The sequence below is a fragment of the Hippopotamus amphibius genome, chromosome X (assembly GCF_030028045.1).
Source record: "Hippopotamus amphibius kiboko isolate mHipAmp2 chromosome X, mHipAmp2.hap2, whole genome shotgun sequence".
Lineage (NCBI taxonomy): Eukaryota > Metazoa > Chordata > Mammalia > Artiodactyla > Hippopotamidae > Hippopotamus > Hippopotamus amphibius.
In genome coordinates, this window is record NC_080203.1 from 19,758,638 (window position 1) to 19,776,576 (window position 17,939).

Sequence of the window (17,939 nt, forward strand, 5' to 3'; positions counted from 1 at the left end):
GTGGTAACTACAGGTATTCCTCTATCATCATCTCTCCCAAAATGGGTGAGAATATGAGTGACGTTTTCTTGGATTCTAGTTGGACTTAAAAACAAAGTTACAGTTAGAAGTAGTTAAGTTGATAGGAAATAGTCTGTAAGCTAGCCTGCGAACCTAACTACCTTTTATAACATTTTCTATGAGCAGGTGGGCTATGGGTAACTGGAAATAAGTGGACATTATCTGTTCCCCATCAGAGCCAGCCTTTGGTGGGAGAAATAAATTAAATAAAATGAGAAATACAGTTCTACAGATTGCCCGCCGCAGAGCCCTGTTAAAGGGTGGACTGAGATTCCTCATATTCAATGCCTGCTTCTTTAATTATTGATTTGAAGTGCTTCAAAAAAAATCCACAGTCCACACTCGGCAGGATTGAGTAGTAATTTATTGTGATTGTCTTTGTTCAGCTTTGAAAAACAAAGGCCTTGATATTAAGACTGCAGGGAAATTACATAGAGCTGGTGTGATTGAAAAAAGTTTGGCTCTTTCGAGCGATTTTTTGTTTGTTTGTTTTTAATGCCACAGAGTTAAGCTTTAGAAACACGCTTCATTGACTCCCATCCAAGCCTCCGAGGACAAGGCGAGGGGACCTTTTTTCTTTTGAGGGCCACTGACCCACAAAGAAAAAACCTAATCAAGGGCCATGTACGCAAAGCAACTTAATTTAGGTGCTTCCTTACAAATCCATAAAGCCTTCAATTCACCTGCTTTTAATATTAAGAACAGGGAACTCTCAACAAGTATAACAAATAAAAAAGTCCTTCGGTTTCACATTATGTGCAGTTAAAAGAGGTGGCGTGGGGTAAGAGAGAACTGGATGAGTAGAGTGAAAAGAGAGTGCAAAGCAGACAAAGGTAAGGGACCAGAAGAGGGCCTTGGAGAAGAACACAGCCCAGGGTCCCAGAAGCAGGAGGTTGAGTTAGGGAAATAGAGGAGGCAAATGATGGCTGTAGATCATAACCCAGTTTACTTTACTATTGGATGAACTATGATTCCTGTTCTTCTGTGGCTGTGATGCTTCCGCCTTTCAAGCTAGAATTCTTCAGGAAGGGTATATATCAGAATCACCTAGCACCCCCCCCCCCCAAAAAAAAAAAAAGCATGAGCTCACTGCTGCGCCTGCAGTGGCTGTCATCTACCTGTCCCACATTGGATCCTGTCGTCCCTGTGCTCAACCGTTTCAGCCTAAAGAACAAATTGTGACATCTTTCTTAAATGAGAAGTATATAGGATCACCGGATTTAGAGGAGATCTCCAGGAACAAAAAGCATTTCTCATTCAGAGCATTTTAGAAGCAGTCTCCAACAGACAAAACAGAATGTCTTTCCATTGATACGTATACCCTGGCTTTTAATCATAGAAACCATTTTTGGTGTTAAAGTAGAAATGTTCGAGTTTTAAAAATCAAATGAGTTGCTCGAGTTCTTACCAGAGCGCAGAGCTGGTAAGATGCACCAAGACTTGTCCCCTTTTCCTTCCAGTAACTTCTCATCAGCGGAAACTGGTTATGGCACTGAATCCCCAGTAGCCCCTGTGTGGCTTGGGGTTTAATTCACAAGTATGTCTTGGACAGGGCTTTTGGCAAGTATATCAGATTACATTTTTAAGTAACGGCTTTTAGAAACGCAGGCAGAATACGTGGTGTATGCAAGGCTCAAATGGGTAAAGTGGCCCGTTGGAGTGGGCTTGTTTGCACTGAGGGGAAGACGACTTTGCCAGCAGAAACATTAGCCAAGTATCTACCCTGTTGTCACCCTTTATTTAAGGCAAGGCTTTATCATTAAAGTCTTCCTGGAAAGATCTTCTCTCTAACATGGAAGTGGACTCTTTTTTCTTAGTTTTTGCCAAAACAAAGATGTGCTCCAGTGTGCAGATATAAGCAGGTCTCCGGAAGGTCTCCTCTTGGGTAGATGATGGGTACAGTGCTCGGGCCTTGCTGGACCTTTTGTATAGCCACTGACTAATTCAGCGGGTTACCCGTAAAAGTATGATCCCTCTGACCCATTTTTGAAGGGTGTCTGTTCAGTGCAAAAAGTTTAAACCTCTCAACATCTAGCACCTTCTTACATGTAGAAAATTTTCTGCTCACTCTGAATTTTCTGTCTTAAGGTTCTCTGTGTGTCTTTGCATATGTGCACTGAAGGTGCAAAAAGGGGGGGGGGTGCCTTTTCTTTGTCATAGAAGCCTATCTATGTCATAGATCCAATGAATGACCCTTTCGTTTAATGTATGTGTGAACCCTTGTTAAGATGAGGTGAACATAGATTCTCTTCCAGACTCTGAACATTTTTGACTTAGAAATTCAGTGCATCATTACAATGGAACTTTTTCAGGGGCTTGAAAACCAGCCTGTGATGAATTTTTAGCCTGTGAAAATCTTAAAAGGTAGCTGTTTTCTTATTAGAATTCATTTACCTAGTTCTGTACGTCCTGAGTTCTGATTGTGAGCATTTCAGTTAATTTTCTTTGTGGGGTGTGAGTGTGATATGGATTCTTTAATACGGCTACAGCAAGTACTGTACCTCCCAGCTCTAAACTCCCGCACGTCCTTCCCTGCCGCCGCATCCCCCCCATCCCCATCTTAGTTAGAATTATCGGTTGACCAAGGGTTTCAAACGTGCCAAAAGAAGCTTTTAGCAGTTTCTGGATGAGGAAGTTATTTGAAGATTGTTTCCCTTCTCCTCTTCTTTAAATAGTCCTTTAATGCTGCATAACCATTTTTGCCCTACTTTTTAATTGCCAGGAAGGAAGAATGATTAGGAATATATCTGATTATGTAATTATTTGCATCTGTGCCGTTGACAGTCCTAGTGTTCGTCAAATAAATTGCCAACACTATGTTGTATGAAATCCTCCCCCTCCACAAAGCCGCTTTGGTATCTGTCCGAGGTGAAGACTTATTTCCTCTAAGCACCCACAGCCAAGAAGCAGCAGTGGCCGGCTCCTGGCCCAGTTCTTGTCCACGATTAGTGTTGTTAAAAAGATTTTGCTTTTCATTTCTCATCCCTAGATTTATTATACACACTTACCATTGATAGGTTTATATGTTCTCAGGGTATGCCTTCCTGAGTTCCTGGAACCTTAGGTCTTTTCAGACGCCTTTTGTTTGTCATGGAACACAAACTATAGTAGCAGAAGGAACAGTGAAGGTGAATCCTTGTAAACATCTGTAGAAAATTACACCACACTAATTCATATTGATGTGACTATCGCGATAGTGCCTGGTGGGTTTTTTTGAGTGGCACCATATCTCTTGATCATTATGAGGGAGAGGTGTGGTCTGATCAAACCACAAGTTTTGGTCTGTGACAGGAGGAATAAGGCAGGGGTGAAGTTTGGGATTTATAAAAAGAACCTCTCAAAACCCTCAGGTCCTAACCACAAACAGAATGCAGTTGGTGTAGGGGAGGCAGATGATTTGAGCATTGACCTGTTGTGGGGTGTATGTGTCTTTGACATTTTCCTTGACCCTTAGGGCTACCTAAAGATTACATTTATTGGAAACCATTAGTCTGTATTTGGACGAGTGGCTACACCGCACACAATCATTAAGGTCAATATTATAGTGTCTAACATCTGTACAGAAGACGCTAGACAAGAAAATCTTATAACTGAGGATCATTTAACATCCCTCTTTGTGACTTAACCATAGACTCAGATCCCAGCACGGACTCCATTCTTTCCTGTGGGCTGACAGCCCCTTGAAATGCACTTATCCCTTTGCTTTGCCACATCAATTGCTCATATATTTGCTCTGTTTTTTGGTTGTTGTCACTTATTTTTACCAATCATTCTTCATTGACGGTACCCTCTCTTGGAGTATAAACTCCTAACGCTAGAAAAACTGTCTCATTTGCGTGACTCGCACAGTATTAGCATCAAATCTTGAAGAATTTATGTGAGACTTCCATTGATGCTGAATGATTCTTTCCTGGCCACGCTGATTTTCCTGTACTATAACAGTCTTCCTGATTGGAAAGTTGTTTTGTCTTTTGGAGGTGGCTTCATTATCTTATTTCTCCAAGAAGGAAATCAATATTTTCAGTTTAATGAAACTTTTTAGATACATATGACGCCTGGGTCTTTGTAGGAACAGCATGGATAGAAATGAAGCCGAGCACGCACACCTAAATCAAACTCGTCCCTCTTGGACTTGATGAATGGTGATGGAGATTGATTGTCCTACATTTTATCTTCCAGGTGATCATTTGAAGATCTGTCCCCAGGGTTATACCTGCTGCTCCCAAGAGATGGAGGAGAAATACAGCCTGCAAAGTAAGGATGATTTCAAAAGTGTGGTCAGTGAACAGTGCAATCATTTGCAAGCCATCTTTGCATCCCGTTACAAGAAGTTTGATGGTATGTATTGGAACTTTGGTCTAAGTAAGTGTAGATATATGCTTTGTTCTTGGATTTTTTGGGGGGGGGGGAGGGGCGGCTGCATGGTTTGTAGGATCTTAGTTCCCTGACCAGGGACTGAACATGGCGCACAGCAGTGAAAGTGCCAAGTCCTAACCACTGGACCGCCAGGGTACTCCCTTGAATTCATTAGTCGCATCTACGAGCTATTAGTCAAGTCGCATCTAAGAGCTGCCGGTGAAGTTTGTATGATTGCTTTTCCCAAGCTCCTTTCTTCTCTCAGTGCTCACGCTTTCTCCCAAGGTGCTCTCCTTGCTCGACCCCAGGGGCAAGTTAGTCTTATAGCTTTATTGCTACAATCCTTCCAGATACACTAGAATCTGTACGGTATGGTAGCCATTATGGAAATATGGTCTCAAGGAGCCAAACAAGAGATTAAAGTAGTTTGATTTAAATACTTTCATTTATTTTCTTGGGTGAACACGCAATAGTGTTGTTGATGCAAGTCACTAAAAGAAAAAAAATCTTCCTAATAAAAAGCAGGCATCTGAAAACTTAGTTGAAATAACCATAGAGATTCTGCAGATGCTGGACTTCAAATTAAATTTCAGAATGGATCCCCCAAAGCCATCTAGAATTCCTAGAAGGCCCATAGAACACAGGCTTAAAGCTCATGCAGCAGTGACCCAGAGATAGCTCCTCGGCTCCAGTCTTCATTAAGCTCGGCTCCATCCCTGGCCTTGTTTTAGCTGGAGCTGTGGTCTATCCACCTTAAAGCCACCAGCAAACCCATTTCAGTCCCCCGTGCCAAACACGAATTCTCACATGCACACTTTCTTTTCAGAGGGAAGAAATAGCTAATCTGAGCCAGATGAGAGGCACTTCAATCATATCTGAAGCAATGTAATAGACAACTGACTTTAAAAACTAGAGTATGGGATCCAAAACACCTCAGGATTGCTTTCTCTGGTGCTGTTCACTCAGTTTGAAGGTGTGATGAAGTAGATTTAATTTTAATAGGAACGATTTCCTTTGTGCCTGTTGTAAAGGCCATTCTAATTACATAGTACCTTTGAAGCATGCTTTTCCTGACATTCTGCGTGGTGAAGAAGTACAAGGCAAATTTTCGAGATGTGAAATGTCTTTGAGCATTTCTGCAAAGGGCTCATTACCATGGTGAGAAGTGGGACTAAATTAGATTTAATCTAGCTGATAAGGCAGTCCCCAGCTAAAGAACAGATTGTATTTCAAATGCTGGCTTTGAGATTCGTTATTTGAAACTGATAACTGATTTAATAAGTGTTAGTAGGTTCGCAGGCTAGACAACAAAAGCATATTTAATTTGTAGTAGTGTAGTGAAACTAAATTTTTCCACATAGTGTACCATTTATTATACCCATTTCCCCCAGTGCTTTGTATGTGGAATTATGTTTCGTCTTTATCTCCTTTCCCTGGATGGGTGGAAATAATTTGTATATCTGTATATCCTGTTTATTATTCCATACCCCCCAATGCGCAGGCTGTTATAACACCACGTGAAGATGAGTGTTATTGGCAAAAGACATCATTAGACCACCTCTGTCTCTTGGTCACTGAATGCTCATTGAAAAGAATGGTATACTCTTAACTATGGCGTTTCTCATTCCAGACAATAACTGAAGCAATTTCTTTTACTTTGTGGAGAATCAGAGAATTACTTAGAGAATCAGACAGTCATGTTTGAAAACCTGAGATGCTGGTATTTAAAAATTACCACTTGGGGGTTTAATAATGGGACTTGGGAAAATTCCTGCTCTTTAGAAATGGCTAGCCTGTTGGTAGCATGATAGAGTGAAGAGGAGGCAGTTTCCAACTTCCAAGGTCACCACCTCCAACTCACCCCGTTTCTTGTTAGACATGGCTCCTCTGGGTGTGGAATGCACAGACATGTAGTATTTCTCTTGCCTGTGGGCCTGCTGGTTTCGCTATTCTTTCCCCTTCTCACTCCCCGTGGTTTTATATAGCATTATTTGTATGAATCCAGGGTGTAGTTTTAAAAAAGCCACACAGAGAAACTTTATCAGTAAGTGTTAACATATGCTTTTTTTTTAAAAAGGACAGAAAAAGTTTCTCTTGGCCTTCCCTACCACGCTTCACCTTCAATAAATGGGTTTAACGCTTTCTTTATCAGTTTCAAAACTGCCCATGAAAAATGATTATGAAATTCCAGCTTGTTTCTTCTGACTTTAAATTAGACTATGGCACAGACAATGAAGGTAAGGCACATAGATTTAAATTGTTTTGAAGGAGTAGTAGGTGAAATGTGTTTGGCCTGGAGATCAGAACAGAGCTGGGGTACTTTGCATATTTCCTCCAAGTTAGGCTTTCTGAGACAATTAACCGCTTCTATATGGTAAAATCTCAGTTAATTGGTATCCAGCAAACCATAATCCTCAAGTGGGCGCTGCATTTATTGATTGGTTTTTTAAGGTTGGCAATTATGACCTGCCAATACTCCACACGGCCTAAAGACGATGTTGAGTGAAATTGTATAGGGGCTGTTGTGACTCTCAGAAATTCAAGGATGGGGTGCTTTGGTCAAAGAACTTTCTAAGCCTTTATAAAAGCCAAACCCTGGGTTATTGATGTGAATGGAAGAGAGGATGTTGGGCAGCGTAACAAGATGGCAACTGGAGAACCAAAATGGGGCAGCAAAGGACACATGGAAACATAGGAGGTCAGAGTACTTCAAAGGAGTATCTTTTGCCATCTCCAAGCTTACAGTAGAAATTCGAAGCAGTGATCCTGAGCAGAGGCAACTTCCTCTGTCATCAAAACTTCAGTCATTCTTATGAGATACCACTTCTTTCTAAAGCAGGAACAAGTATTTTTTAATAAACTTTCAAATAAAAATAAGGTTTCGAGGCTTTTAGGGGATTCACCTTCTTTAACCACAAAGCATCCCATTACACTACAGTCTCAATGAACTCCAGTCAGAGTCTGAGTGCAGGCTCTGGCATTTTGGAGTCAGCCCCCTTATCTCTAATGTCCTTTTTTGTTGTACACGTTTAATTTTCTATTATAAAGAGACTATACAGTGTATAAACCAGTTTTTAAGTTGTAAACTCTGTGTACTTATATGTGTTTTCGGACTTGGCTGAAGTACAGAAGAACTTTCTTAGGAGTGCCCCCCAGCCCCACCCCATTCCCCCAATTCTTAGATTTCCCATATTTTAAACCTGCACCTCTGAGTTTAAGGACTCATTTTCCTACACTTTGATCTTCTTAATCTACTCTTTGACCAAAAATCTACTATCCCGGGCTAGAGACATAGAGCCTGAAAACGGAGTGACAGAGCTAGCTGCTCCCCCTCTTGGCCAGTTCTGGGAATTTTTCTTTTCTTTTCTTTTCTTTTCTTTTCTTTTCTTTCTTTCTTTCTTTCTTTCTTTCTTTCTTTCTTATTTTTTGAAGTAGAACTACTAATTAACATAGCTGAATCAGTTGTCTCATGAATATGCTAATCAGATAGTTCAGGGGGCTTTGAAAGAATTGCTTGGCAAAAGGAATAGAAATAATAGAAACAGGACATAATCCGTGTTTGGGGACCACAACATAAAGACCCGCCCCCAAATGTCACATTTTGTGAGAGACTAGTTGTTTTTAAAAGAATCAGAGCGAAATCAAACAACCCAAATAGATTAAGAAGATTAGAGCTGCCATGTTAAATATATTTCTGAATTACATAGTAAAAATGATGTACAACTACAGAGATAGATTATTGCTTACAAACTCCCCCAATCCAATTATTTGCTAGATGTTTTGCATGTCATAAAAGAAATTTTAAGGAAACAGCAGCAAAGCTGTCCGATGCTAGTCCATTGGGAAAACTCCTTTCATTTGCCATTGTAGGAGCAAATGTAGCAACTTTGCGCAGGAAGCAGAGCCCACGGAGTTGTCAGACTGGTTCTGCTCTGAACCCACTGTGACCCGGGGCAATTAACTGGTCTCAGTTTTCCCATCCATAAAATGAAGGGGTTGAGCTGGATGCTCTCTAAAGACCCTTTCAATTCTGCAAATTCTGTGCATCTTCTAAACATGTGACCAGACCAGCTGCTTCAGTGAAAGGTCTTACAAGATGTTAATTAGGCGTCTGCATGGTCCCCTCTATTTTCCTCCTATCATTTCTTAACCCTCCGCTACTTTCACCAGGTCTTTGAAAACTCTCCCGTGAGCCTGAAGCTTGTTAACTCGAATAATAGTAGAAATGTTCTGAATTAGCTTAAAACGCACATAAAAGAAATAATTGTCTATCCCATCTATCTGAAGAGTGCTTCATGTCCTGCCTTTGTGAAATGATAGAAAACAAGGGGGCTGGAGAGCTTAAGGAAAGGGTGGCCACTCTTCAGGTTGAGCCAAGTTTGTGTTTTAAATCGGTGACAAAAAGTTTTCCATGGTTCTTCCTGGCCATTACTTCACTAGGCCAGTAGGCACAGCATTTTGGAGACTCGGCAAGTTGAAGGCGTTCGAATTCACATACCCATGAAAGACAAATAGAGCCAACTAAGCTTCATGGCCGTTAGCGAAGCTGAACTTTCTGGAGTTTTCCTGACCCCTGACCTTAAGGATTTTTCAACTGCATGGTTTTCTTATTGTCCTTTGCTCGGCCATACTGACTTAGTAAAGACCTCCCGGGTCTTTAAGTCTTCAACATCCTTAAGACAAATGTGTCATAGAAATGTGTGACACATATACAACATAAGGTTGTCTTTTAATCCTTACTCCAGATTTCATTCATTATGATGTCTTTTTAAAATTCGTTGCGTTTTTGAACCCCTGCTACAGCGCAGCAGGCAGGATGAGTAGCCACGAAAGTACAGAAAAAGACACGAGGCCTCTGGCCTTCTGCAAATGCAGTGTGCCTTCCAGATCATACTATGGGTCTTTGATTTGGTTGGAAAGCACTGCTACTCTGTGCTTTACAATTCTATTTTCTTTCTTTCTTTTCCCCCCTCCATGCAAAAGAGACTAAAATGCTGGATATTGTGGCTAATTCTTTGATAATCTCTCTGTGAAGTGTGGTGAGAATGAGCCATTGCTACCTTAACTGTAATCAAGTCAAGAGCTCAGATAAAGCACGCACTTTTCTGTATTGACACAGGTTTTCTTTCTGCCTGCTGCGTTATCTCAGGTGTGACCAGTTATGGCCGTAGCATTGGCCATCTCATTGAAAATGCTTGTGCAGCTTCCAGGGAGCCCGGAGCACTCTCTCTTTGGGGCCTCTGCTATTAGCTGTGGCTTCTTAAGAAGGCGTGGCATCAGCAAGAAGCAGCCGCTCTGTTTGGAGGCGAGTAAATACACAGAAGAGCTTCAGCCGAACTGCTTTTATCTAGCTTTGTTGGTTTGCTGTGCTTTGAGCCTGGGAGTTGAGAGCCTTTGTTGATCATCTCTGCTCACCCTTTTTCCATGCGTCAGTCTGTCCCAGCACAGAAAAGGGCTTATTTGATCTAGCAGTGACTCTGATTGACTGAGAGAATTCCCAAGCCAGTCAGGCCTTTCTTGTTCATTGTCCTGGCCCATGTCCATCGTGAGCATGCGTGCGCTCCCTCTCCCTCTTCCTCTCTCAAAGCTAATTGAAGGTCTTGTAATAAAGAGGACTCGAGCAGGGAGTGCTCCATGGGCACACCTTTTTTTCTGCAGGTCACTTTGGCAGCGTATCAGAAGTTTCAAATAGGTTCCTACCCTTTGATTCAGTAATTCTACTTCTAGGTGTTGATCTCAAGGAAAGAAAGATCTGCATAGAAATTTATGTACAAGAATGTTCATCACAGCATTATTTTTATTCACGAAAAACAGGAAGTCAGCCTAAATGTCCCATAATGATTATATTATTATCTGTCTATATGGTGTCATAGTATGCAGTTGTTGAAAATGATATTTCTGAAGGCTTTTAATCACATCGGAACTGCTAACCATACAGTGTTACATGAGAACAAGGGTATGAATACAGTATGACGTCAACCATGTGACAATACATACCTTCATAGAAAAACACAGGAAAGAAATTGAATAAACCATTGTTGTTCTCTATTAATGCTGGGATTATGGGTGATTTATACTTTCTTTATATCTTGCCATATTTTTCAAATTGCTACAATTGGGAAGGAATATTTTATAGGAGAAAAACTATTTTTAAACGAAGAATGTAAGAACTGCTTTGGTAAGTGTTTTGCCATGTTTGGGGGTTTTTTCACTATCACAGTGCTCACTGTAGACAATTTGGTAAAAGTAGAAAAAAATGCATCAAAGTCTCCAGCATTTAAGTCGGATGAATAGAATAAAGGGAAATAAGTCACTTGAAAACATGAGATACATTACTTTTCTGATTATGTCACTGGAAAATCAGGGTGAACAAAATTGAGAAACATTGAAAAAAATCATGCTGATTCCCTAACACCCATCCACCACTATTTTCTGTACCTCATCTTTTTTTTGTCAGGTAGACAATGCATATATGTACATGCAAATTGGAATCATAACTGATTATGCTATTTTGCGTCCTGATTTTTCTCTTGGTATTACATCATGAGCAGATAGACGGTATTATGAGGTTTGTGTATAAGGTCATATAAGACCTCCATGTGAAGGTTAGTATGTGAAGCACTTGGAACACTGCTCCAGCCTTGAAGATTTCTTTTCTTCTCTCCCCCCCCCCCCCCTTTTTTTTTCCTTTGCTCTGTTCTTTCTGTATCTCTGGCATCTGCAATAACTTTTTTTTTGGGGGGGGGGGTACACCAAGTTCAATCAACTGTTTTTATACACATATCCCCGTATTCCCTCCCTTCCTTGACTCCCCCCACGTCGAGTCCCCCCACCCTCCCCACCCCAGTCCTCTAAGGCATCTTCCATCCTCGAGTTGGACTCCCTTTGTTATACAACAACTTCCCACTGACTATCTATTTTACAGTTGGTAGTATATATATGTCTGTGCTACTCTTGCAATAACTTTTATTCTACCTTTAGAATTTCCTTTAATGAAGTCCTACGGGTGGCAATTCCTCTTATTTTTTTTCTTCCTTCCTTCCTTCCTCCACTTGGTATGCGGGATCTGAGATCAAACCTGTGTCCCCTGCAGTGGAAGCGCATAGTCTTAACCACTGGACCGCCAGGGAAGTCCCCTCAGAGCTTTCTTAAACATGCCCCCATGGGCCCTTCTCAGTGAGAAGGAATACAGCTCTGCTAAAGAGACATAGCTAGCTGGTGCTGAGACTACCATTACTAGAAATAGAACGAGGTCCAGGGGAAGGGACCTTAAAGTACTGAGCCTGTGTCCCTGGCCGAGTTAGCCTGGAGAGAGAAACAAAAGGAGCTTTAGCATTCAAAATGCATTAACTACTAAAAGTAACCTTGGGAAGAAAGGGCTGCCCCTACTGTGGCAGGATCCCCCAGCCCCCTTTCATATGTTAACAGCCCCTAATAAGGGCCGCAGCTGGCAGTGGCCTTGTCACCCTAGGAGAGGACCATTGTTGGGCTACAGCCAATGAACATTAGTCAAGTACATGTCCTTTTAGTACATTGTGCCCTCCGTAACAGGGGCTGTCAAGGAGGGAGATTATGCCAAGCTAGAGGAAAGTGCCTGTTAAAAACTTAACACAGACTTGACCAAAAAAGCAAGACAGAGGAGGAGATGGTCAGTAAAATGCTTGCTTAATTTCCTTTTTTCTCCCCCTCTTCCATTCGTAGATGCTGATGTTAGCTATTCTTCATCAAATACTTGATCTTGGGTGAAAGGATGGATGGCTATAACACTGAGTTTTCTTAACAGTGTGAAAAGTATGGTTTGTAGCATTTACCAGGAGGCGGCTTTCTCAGGAATTTTGTGGATGTGGTAACTTACTGTTCACGCCACATCGGGGCTGTGAAACAGAGCCTTTACAGTAAAGAGGAAATTAATCCTTATATGTAAAAGGCAGCTTCCTAATAATATAAATACAAGGGGGGTAATTTATAGCACCAAGCAAATGGATTGAATAGAAAGGGCTTCCAGTCTCTTCAGGTCACGGGTTAATTCTAGAATGCACTCTAGCTCATTAATCAATAGCCAGTCGATAGTTTATAAAGTAGTAACTAATGGCATTTAATAGCAGAACTGAGGGCCTTTTGACCTATTTCAAGAATTTCGAATGTTTATTTGATGCAAGACAAGTGGCGGGGGATAGAAGTTCCAGATGTACATGATGTTCTTCTTTTTGTAAAAGACAGGATATTTACATAGAAAACTTTTATATGGAAAAGTTTTGCCTTTTCACTCTAGTAGTTTTGCCCATGTTAAATTGCTACCACCGACATTAAGAATAATCACATATTAGAGCCGGAAAACATTCCCAGTCTCCTAGCTCAGCCCTTGCATTGAGCTGCTTCTGGCAAAGAAGGAAGGATGCAGATGAAATACATGGGGAGGGTGGGGCATTGACCTGCTGCTTAATTCTTTTTGTAATTCTTCGCCTCAGTCTTTTTGTATATATGCGTGCTGTGTATGATGTAATATCACGTACAATTTCTTCCCTGGATTTCTTCATTCCGTGTTTTTCACTCGGGAGTTGCTCCACCCTTGTAGATGTCTGGGACATTTCACAGCATTGGAAGCTTGAGCCATTAAGCATTTCCTTTGGATAAATTGTTCCCAGTTTTATAAGGCATTGGGTCTTCTTAACCATTCTCCAGCAGCTTTGGCTCAATGTATGTTCCCCCCCAGATGGATAGTATTTGACTCTGCCAAGAAAGATAAAAACTAGCCTGGAAAAGTTTTTTTTTTTTTTGATTGTAGATATAAAGAAACTCTGAAGGTGACAGTAACATCATTTCATGTATTATGAATAGTGTCCATTTATTGAGCAGCTGTTGTGTGCCAGGCATTATCCACGTGAGGTGAGCAGTAATAGCCCCATTTATTGGAGGAAGAAGCAACAGAGGCTCAGAGAGTTTAGATCTTCTGTCCCATCAAAGTCACACACTCATAAATGAGAGGGCCCATGCTTTTCCCACTGTGTCATCCTGGTTAAGATCCTAGCATGTTAAAGTGTTTATTTCCATTCCTATGTTAAGTGGTCATTCATGAGCCCTAGGCGTAGCAATTGATTCAATTCTTAAGCCCCCAAACTGAAAATTGAAGGAGAAATAAACCCTGATTACAGATTTTAGATGCTTATAAACTGCCTCCTCCTCTCTCACTCTTCTTTCAGATACCAATAGCATCACTTAAAACTGACTCCCTGAGGAGCATTTTTCATGAATATAAGCAGTTGCTGCAAGGGAGATCTGAATTCCAATTAACTCAGCTTCTGATCGTGGTGGACCTCTGGTTTACACTGCACCTGGCTCGTTCTCCCTTAGCCACCAAGTGTCTTATAACTGGCTTCCGGCAGAATGTTTACGATGGATTGATTGCTAGGTGTCTCAGACCCGCACAGTTTTTCTGCAGCAGTTAAAATCTGATTCTGATTTCTGAATAATGGGAAAAAAATTGGAGATGAGCTTTGCAGCGATAAATGAAGTTGCTATTGATGGTTGGGGGACCAGGTCCTGAATATCTAATTTGTGTTCCATCCCCCGTTGTGGTGAGAAAGGTGGGAGTAGGGATGTGAAGGAATTTACAAGAAAATATGAGAGCTGCTAGTTTGGTAGAAGGAACAGATGCAAAAGTTTTTTCCGCTCTTTTTTCCTTACAGCAAATTATTATGCTTTGATTGATATTGTACCTAATTGGTATGGATTTTAGAATTTAAATTATGTCTGCCATCCATAAAAGGTCTCTTTGAGACAAAAAGCATAGGTAGAATAGTCCCCCTTTACCAGGGCCAGTAAGGACACGTCTAAGGAGAAATGATTTTGGGTCCTTTGGATCACTTGACTTTTGTTCTGTTGACTTTATAGTGAAATAGATGAATATTAAAAACAAACTTGCTATATGAAATGAAAGATTAAAGGTTTTATAGATGGTCTAAAAATCTCTAGTGCCTCCATAAAACCATGTGTGGAAAGTGGAGGTAAAGTAAAGGTGAATTGGATGGAGCAAATTCATCTTCCTAGAAATTTTCATCACAGTCTGATTGGGCAGGAAGATTAAGATACATGGCAAAACTGTGTGCTTTAATTTGAGCCCATAACAACCACCTGGCACATACTTGTCAAACTGCATAGCTATTTGGAGAGATCAGATTATCAGATTTTAACTTCTTATATCAGTTTTCTAGAATTTCTATATATAATCCACTTACACTTTGTATTTGTGACTTATGGCCACACTAAAGAATCTTTTCAAATGTGAGGGAAAGGAAATCAATACATCACTCTCTCTCTCTCTCTCTCTCTCTTTCTCTCTCTCTCACTCTCTCTCACACGCACACACACACACACACACACACACACACACAGCCTTCCTAGACAGAATTTGAGTCCTGGGAAGTAAAGTAAGGTCCATTGTGGTATTGGGCAGAGGGTATGCTGGGTTAAAATCAGTCCTGTTCTTCATTGGATCATTGCTCTTGTACTTCGAAGTAGCTGTATTATATATAGCTACACCAACCCATAGGCTGTTGACCTGAATGTGGAACTCTAAGAATGTTTTATTTTTTCCATAAAATGTTCAGTGTCTTAGCATTTCTTTGACTTGAAACACTTTTAAGGCTAAAAAAATACATTTCATAGTCTTTTCCAGTTAAAACTGAGCTTGACATGCCACTCTGCCCCCACCCTTAAAAACAGCATTCATTAGGAATGCAAGTGAGTATTCAGAATTATGAAAGCATAAGTGAGTCATGAAAGCATAAGTCAAATAATTCTCAACATCCTGTTTCTACGCTAAATGATGTGTGCGAATTTTATGAGCAATATAATAAAAATCCAGTATAGGGAAGGACCTGTGGTTGCCTTTGGAATCCGCTGTTTTGGATGGTGAAATATTAGTAGCACTGGATTGACACAAAGCTTCCATATTGATTTCAATGGCCAGGCTTTATATTTCCAGTATGTGAGAGCCAGCACCACTTGGCAAGGATGCTGGTGTTTCAAGGACAGTATGGAAAGTGGACCAGATGACATTTAAGGCATTTTCTCACCAACTTTGAAGTCTAGAAACGTGCTGCCTGCATCTTGACTCTTGAGAGAGACTTCCACGCAAGAAAATTCATCCCAGAACATCTTCAAGAAATGACACCCAAGAATACAACAAAAAAAAATTTTAAACCCAATTTATTGGAAATATATTTTCCTCTGATTAAAACATTAACGCTTACCCTGAATGTTTCACATGCAGCACAGTTTCCGAGCTGGTGCTGATTGCGAGTAAGAGACAAAGTGGGAGAAGTTTGGCTAGAGTCTTGGTTCTCAAACTTTGGGGTATAGCAGAGTGCCAGATGGCTGGGCCCCACCCCCCGAGTTTCTGATCCAGTAGGTTTAGGGTGGGGTCCAGGAACTTGTGTCCTGGCGACGTTGATGTGTGCCCATCCCATGGCACCACACTTGAGAACCACTCGAGTAACTCTTTCCGTATGGTTCCGCTAGCTCCTTATGTGCTTTCTGGCCTTCTTCCAGGAAGAGAACTTTGGTAAAAATGCCAGGCTGTGCAGTTGTAATGGGGATTTCCCTTTCTCTCGCTGACGAAAACCCAAGAAATAAAAGGCAAACGGCAGAGAATGGTTTTGTAGCGCTATTGCATTTTGAGAAGCTCACTAATGTTCTTTGGGCTTTGAAGGAGTTGTCTTACTTTCCTTTTGTTCCATGTTCACTTGGAGGCAGCTTCTTTCTTGGTGTCCTCCTTATATTCTGCTTTGGTATTTATTACATTTCCTGCCTATAAACTTGATACCATGAGGTGTTTATTTTTATGCCAGACATAGACTCTTTAAGAATGATTAATGTTACAGACTGTTAGCTCCTCTCTTCAGTGAACTTCCTGAGAAAAGCTTCAGGAGAAACTAATTTACCATTTGTATTTAAGAGATTAAAGTCTTTAACATTTAGACTGTGTGGGTATATGGTGGCCAAAAAGTAAATCTGGAAAAAAACAGATATTCTTTTTTTCCCAGTTATTTTATATTATAAATAAACCAAATCTGTGGTTGAATCTGTTACACATTTCATTCCTCTCTCTCTCGACTGGAAAGAATCTTATGGTTTTACTGTATGAATCCTTTAGGAACCCGAGGTCACCTTGGATATCCCAGTTTATACTACTGTCACAGAGAACACCTGAGAACTTCTTTTCTTGCTTATGTGGGATGTTTCATTATGTTTCTTGGCCTCAAGCATTTCCCAAACAGTTTTCCTATATGTCATGTAGATATCAGGAGGAGAAAAGGAAAAAAAAAATGTCTAAGTAAATAGCATGGCTTGAAAACACCTGTCCTGGTGTCAGGTTACAATGAGGAGGTTTAGATTCTTACAGTAAAGGGTTCTGGGAAACTTGATGTTTTAGACTTTATGCATCCATTTTTATCCAGTTCTTTATTTACCTTGTGATGGAATGAGAAAAGGAGGGAGGGAGTCCTGAAAAGTTGTCAGTTTAAAGTTTCATTTCCCCCCCCTCTTAGACGTAGACTTATGTAAGTGACTTTGTGAAATGTTTCCTTTCATTGACAATCGATCAGAGATGCCAGTTTCCCCAAAGAAATTCACCCTATATACAAGTGTGTTTTCCAATTTAATTTCAGGATTTTATTTTCTTCCTGTTTTCAGATTTACCTGAAAAGCACTCCGTTATTTAATTACTGAGAACCCTTTCTTTTTTTGGTTTTGTTTTTAGAATTCTTCAAAGAACTACTTGAAAATGCAGAGAAATCCCTGAATGACATGTTTGTGAAGACATATGGCCACTTGTACATGCAAAATTCTGAGCTATTCAAAGATCTCTTCGAAGAGTTGAAGCGCTACTATGTGGCGGGAAATGTGAACCTGGAAGAAATGCTGAATGACTTCTGGGCCCGCCTCCTGGAGCGGATGTTCCGCCTAGTGAACGCCCAGTACCACTTTACAGATGACTATCTGGAGTGCGTGAGCAAGTACACGGAACAGCTGAAGCCCTTTGGAGATGTCCCTCGGAAACTGAAGCTCCAGGTCACTCGAGCATTTGTAGCAGCCCGCACTTTTGCTCAGGGCTTAGCAGTTGCAAGAGATGTAGTGAGCAAAGTCTCAGTGGTAAGTGCTGTTTGCATTCTGTGTTATTGTTTTGTTTTGTTTCGTGTTAAAAGAAAGTTTGGGAGATGTGGAAAAATGTCACTAGAATTCCTTCATCTCAATAACAATCACCTTTTTCTTCTGTTCTTTTCTTTTTCTCCCCTCTTCTCTCCTACACTTTTTCCTGCTACATGTGCATCATATTGCTATAAACAATACAATGATGAACATCTTCATGTATCATCATCATTCTTTTCTGTGGTTTCCTTGGTAGCTATTCTAAAAAGCAGGATACACGTTCACTTTGGAACTTTATTTTTAAAAATGAATTTAGGAACTTCCCTGGCAGTCCAGTGGTTAAGACTCCTCACTTGCACTGCAGGGGGTGTGGG

General features: G+C 40.8%; 1 protein-coding gene across 1 annotated transcript in view; it reads left to right on the forward strand.

Moving 5' to 3' along the window:
- Positions 1-17,939, forward strand: part of GPC4 (glypican 4) — a 120,886-nt gene that overhangs the window by 81,334 nt on the left and 21,613 nt on the right. The window contains exons 2-3 of the mRNA XM_057719160.1: positions 4,240-4,398; positions 17,177-17,568. Of these exons, the coding sequence (XP_057575143.1) occupies positions 4,240-4,398; positions 17,177-17,568 (551 nt within the window). The remainder of the gene's footprint in view (positions 1-4,239; positions 4,399-17,176; positions 17,569-17,939) is intronic.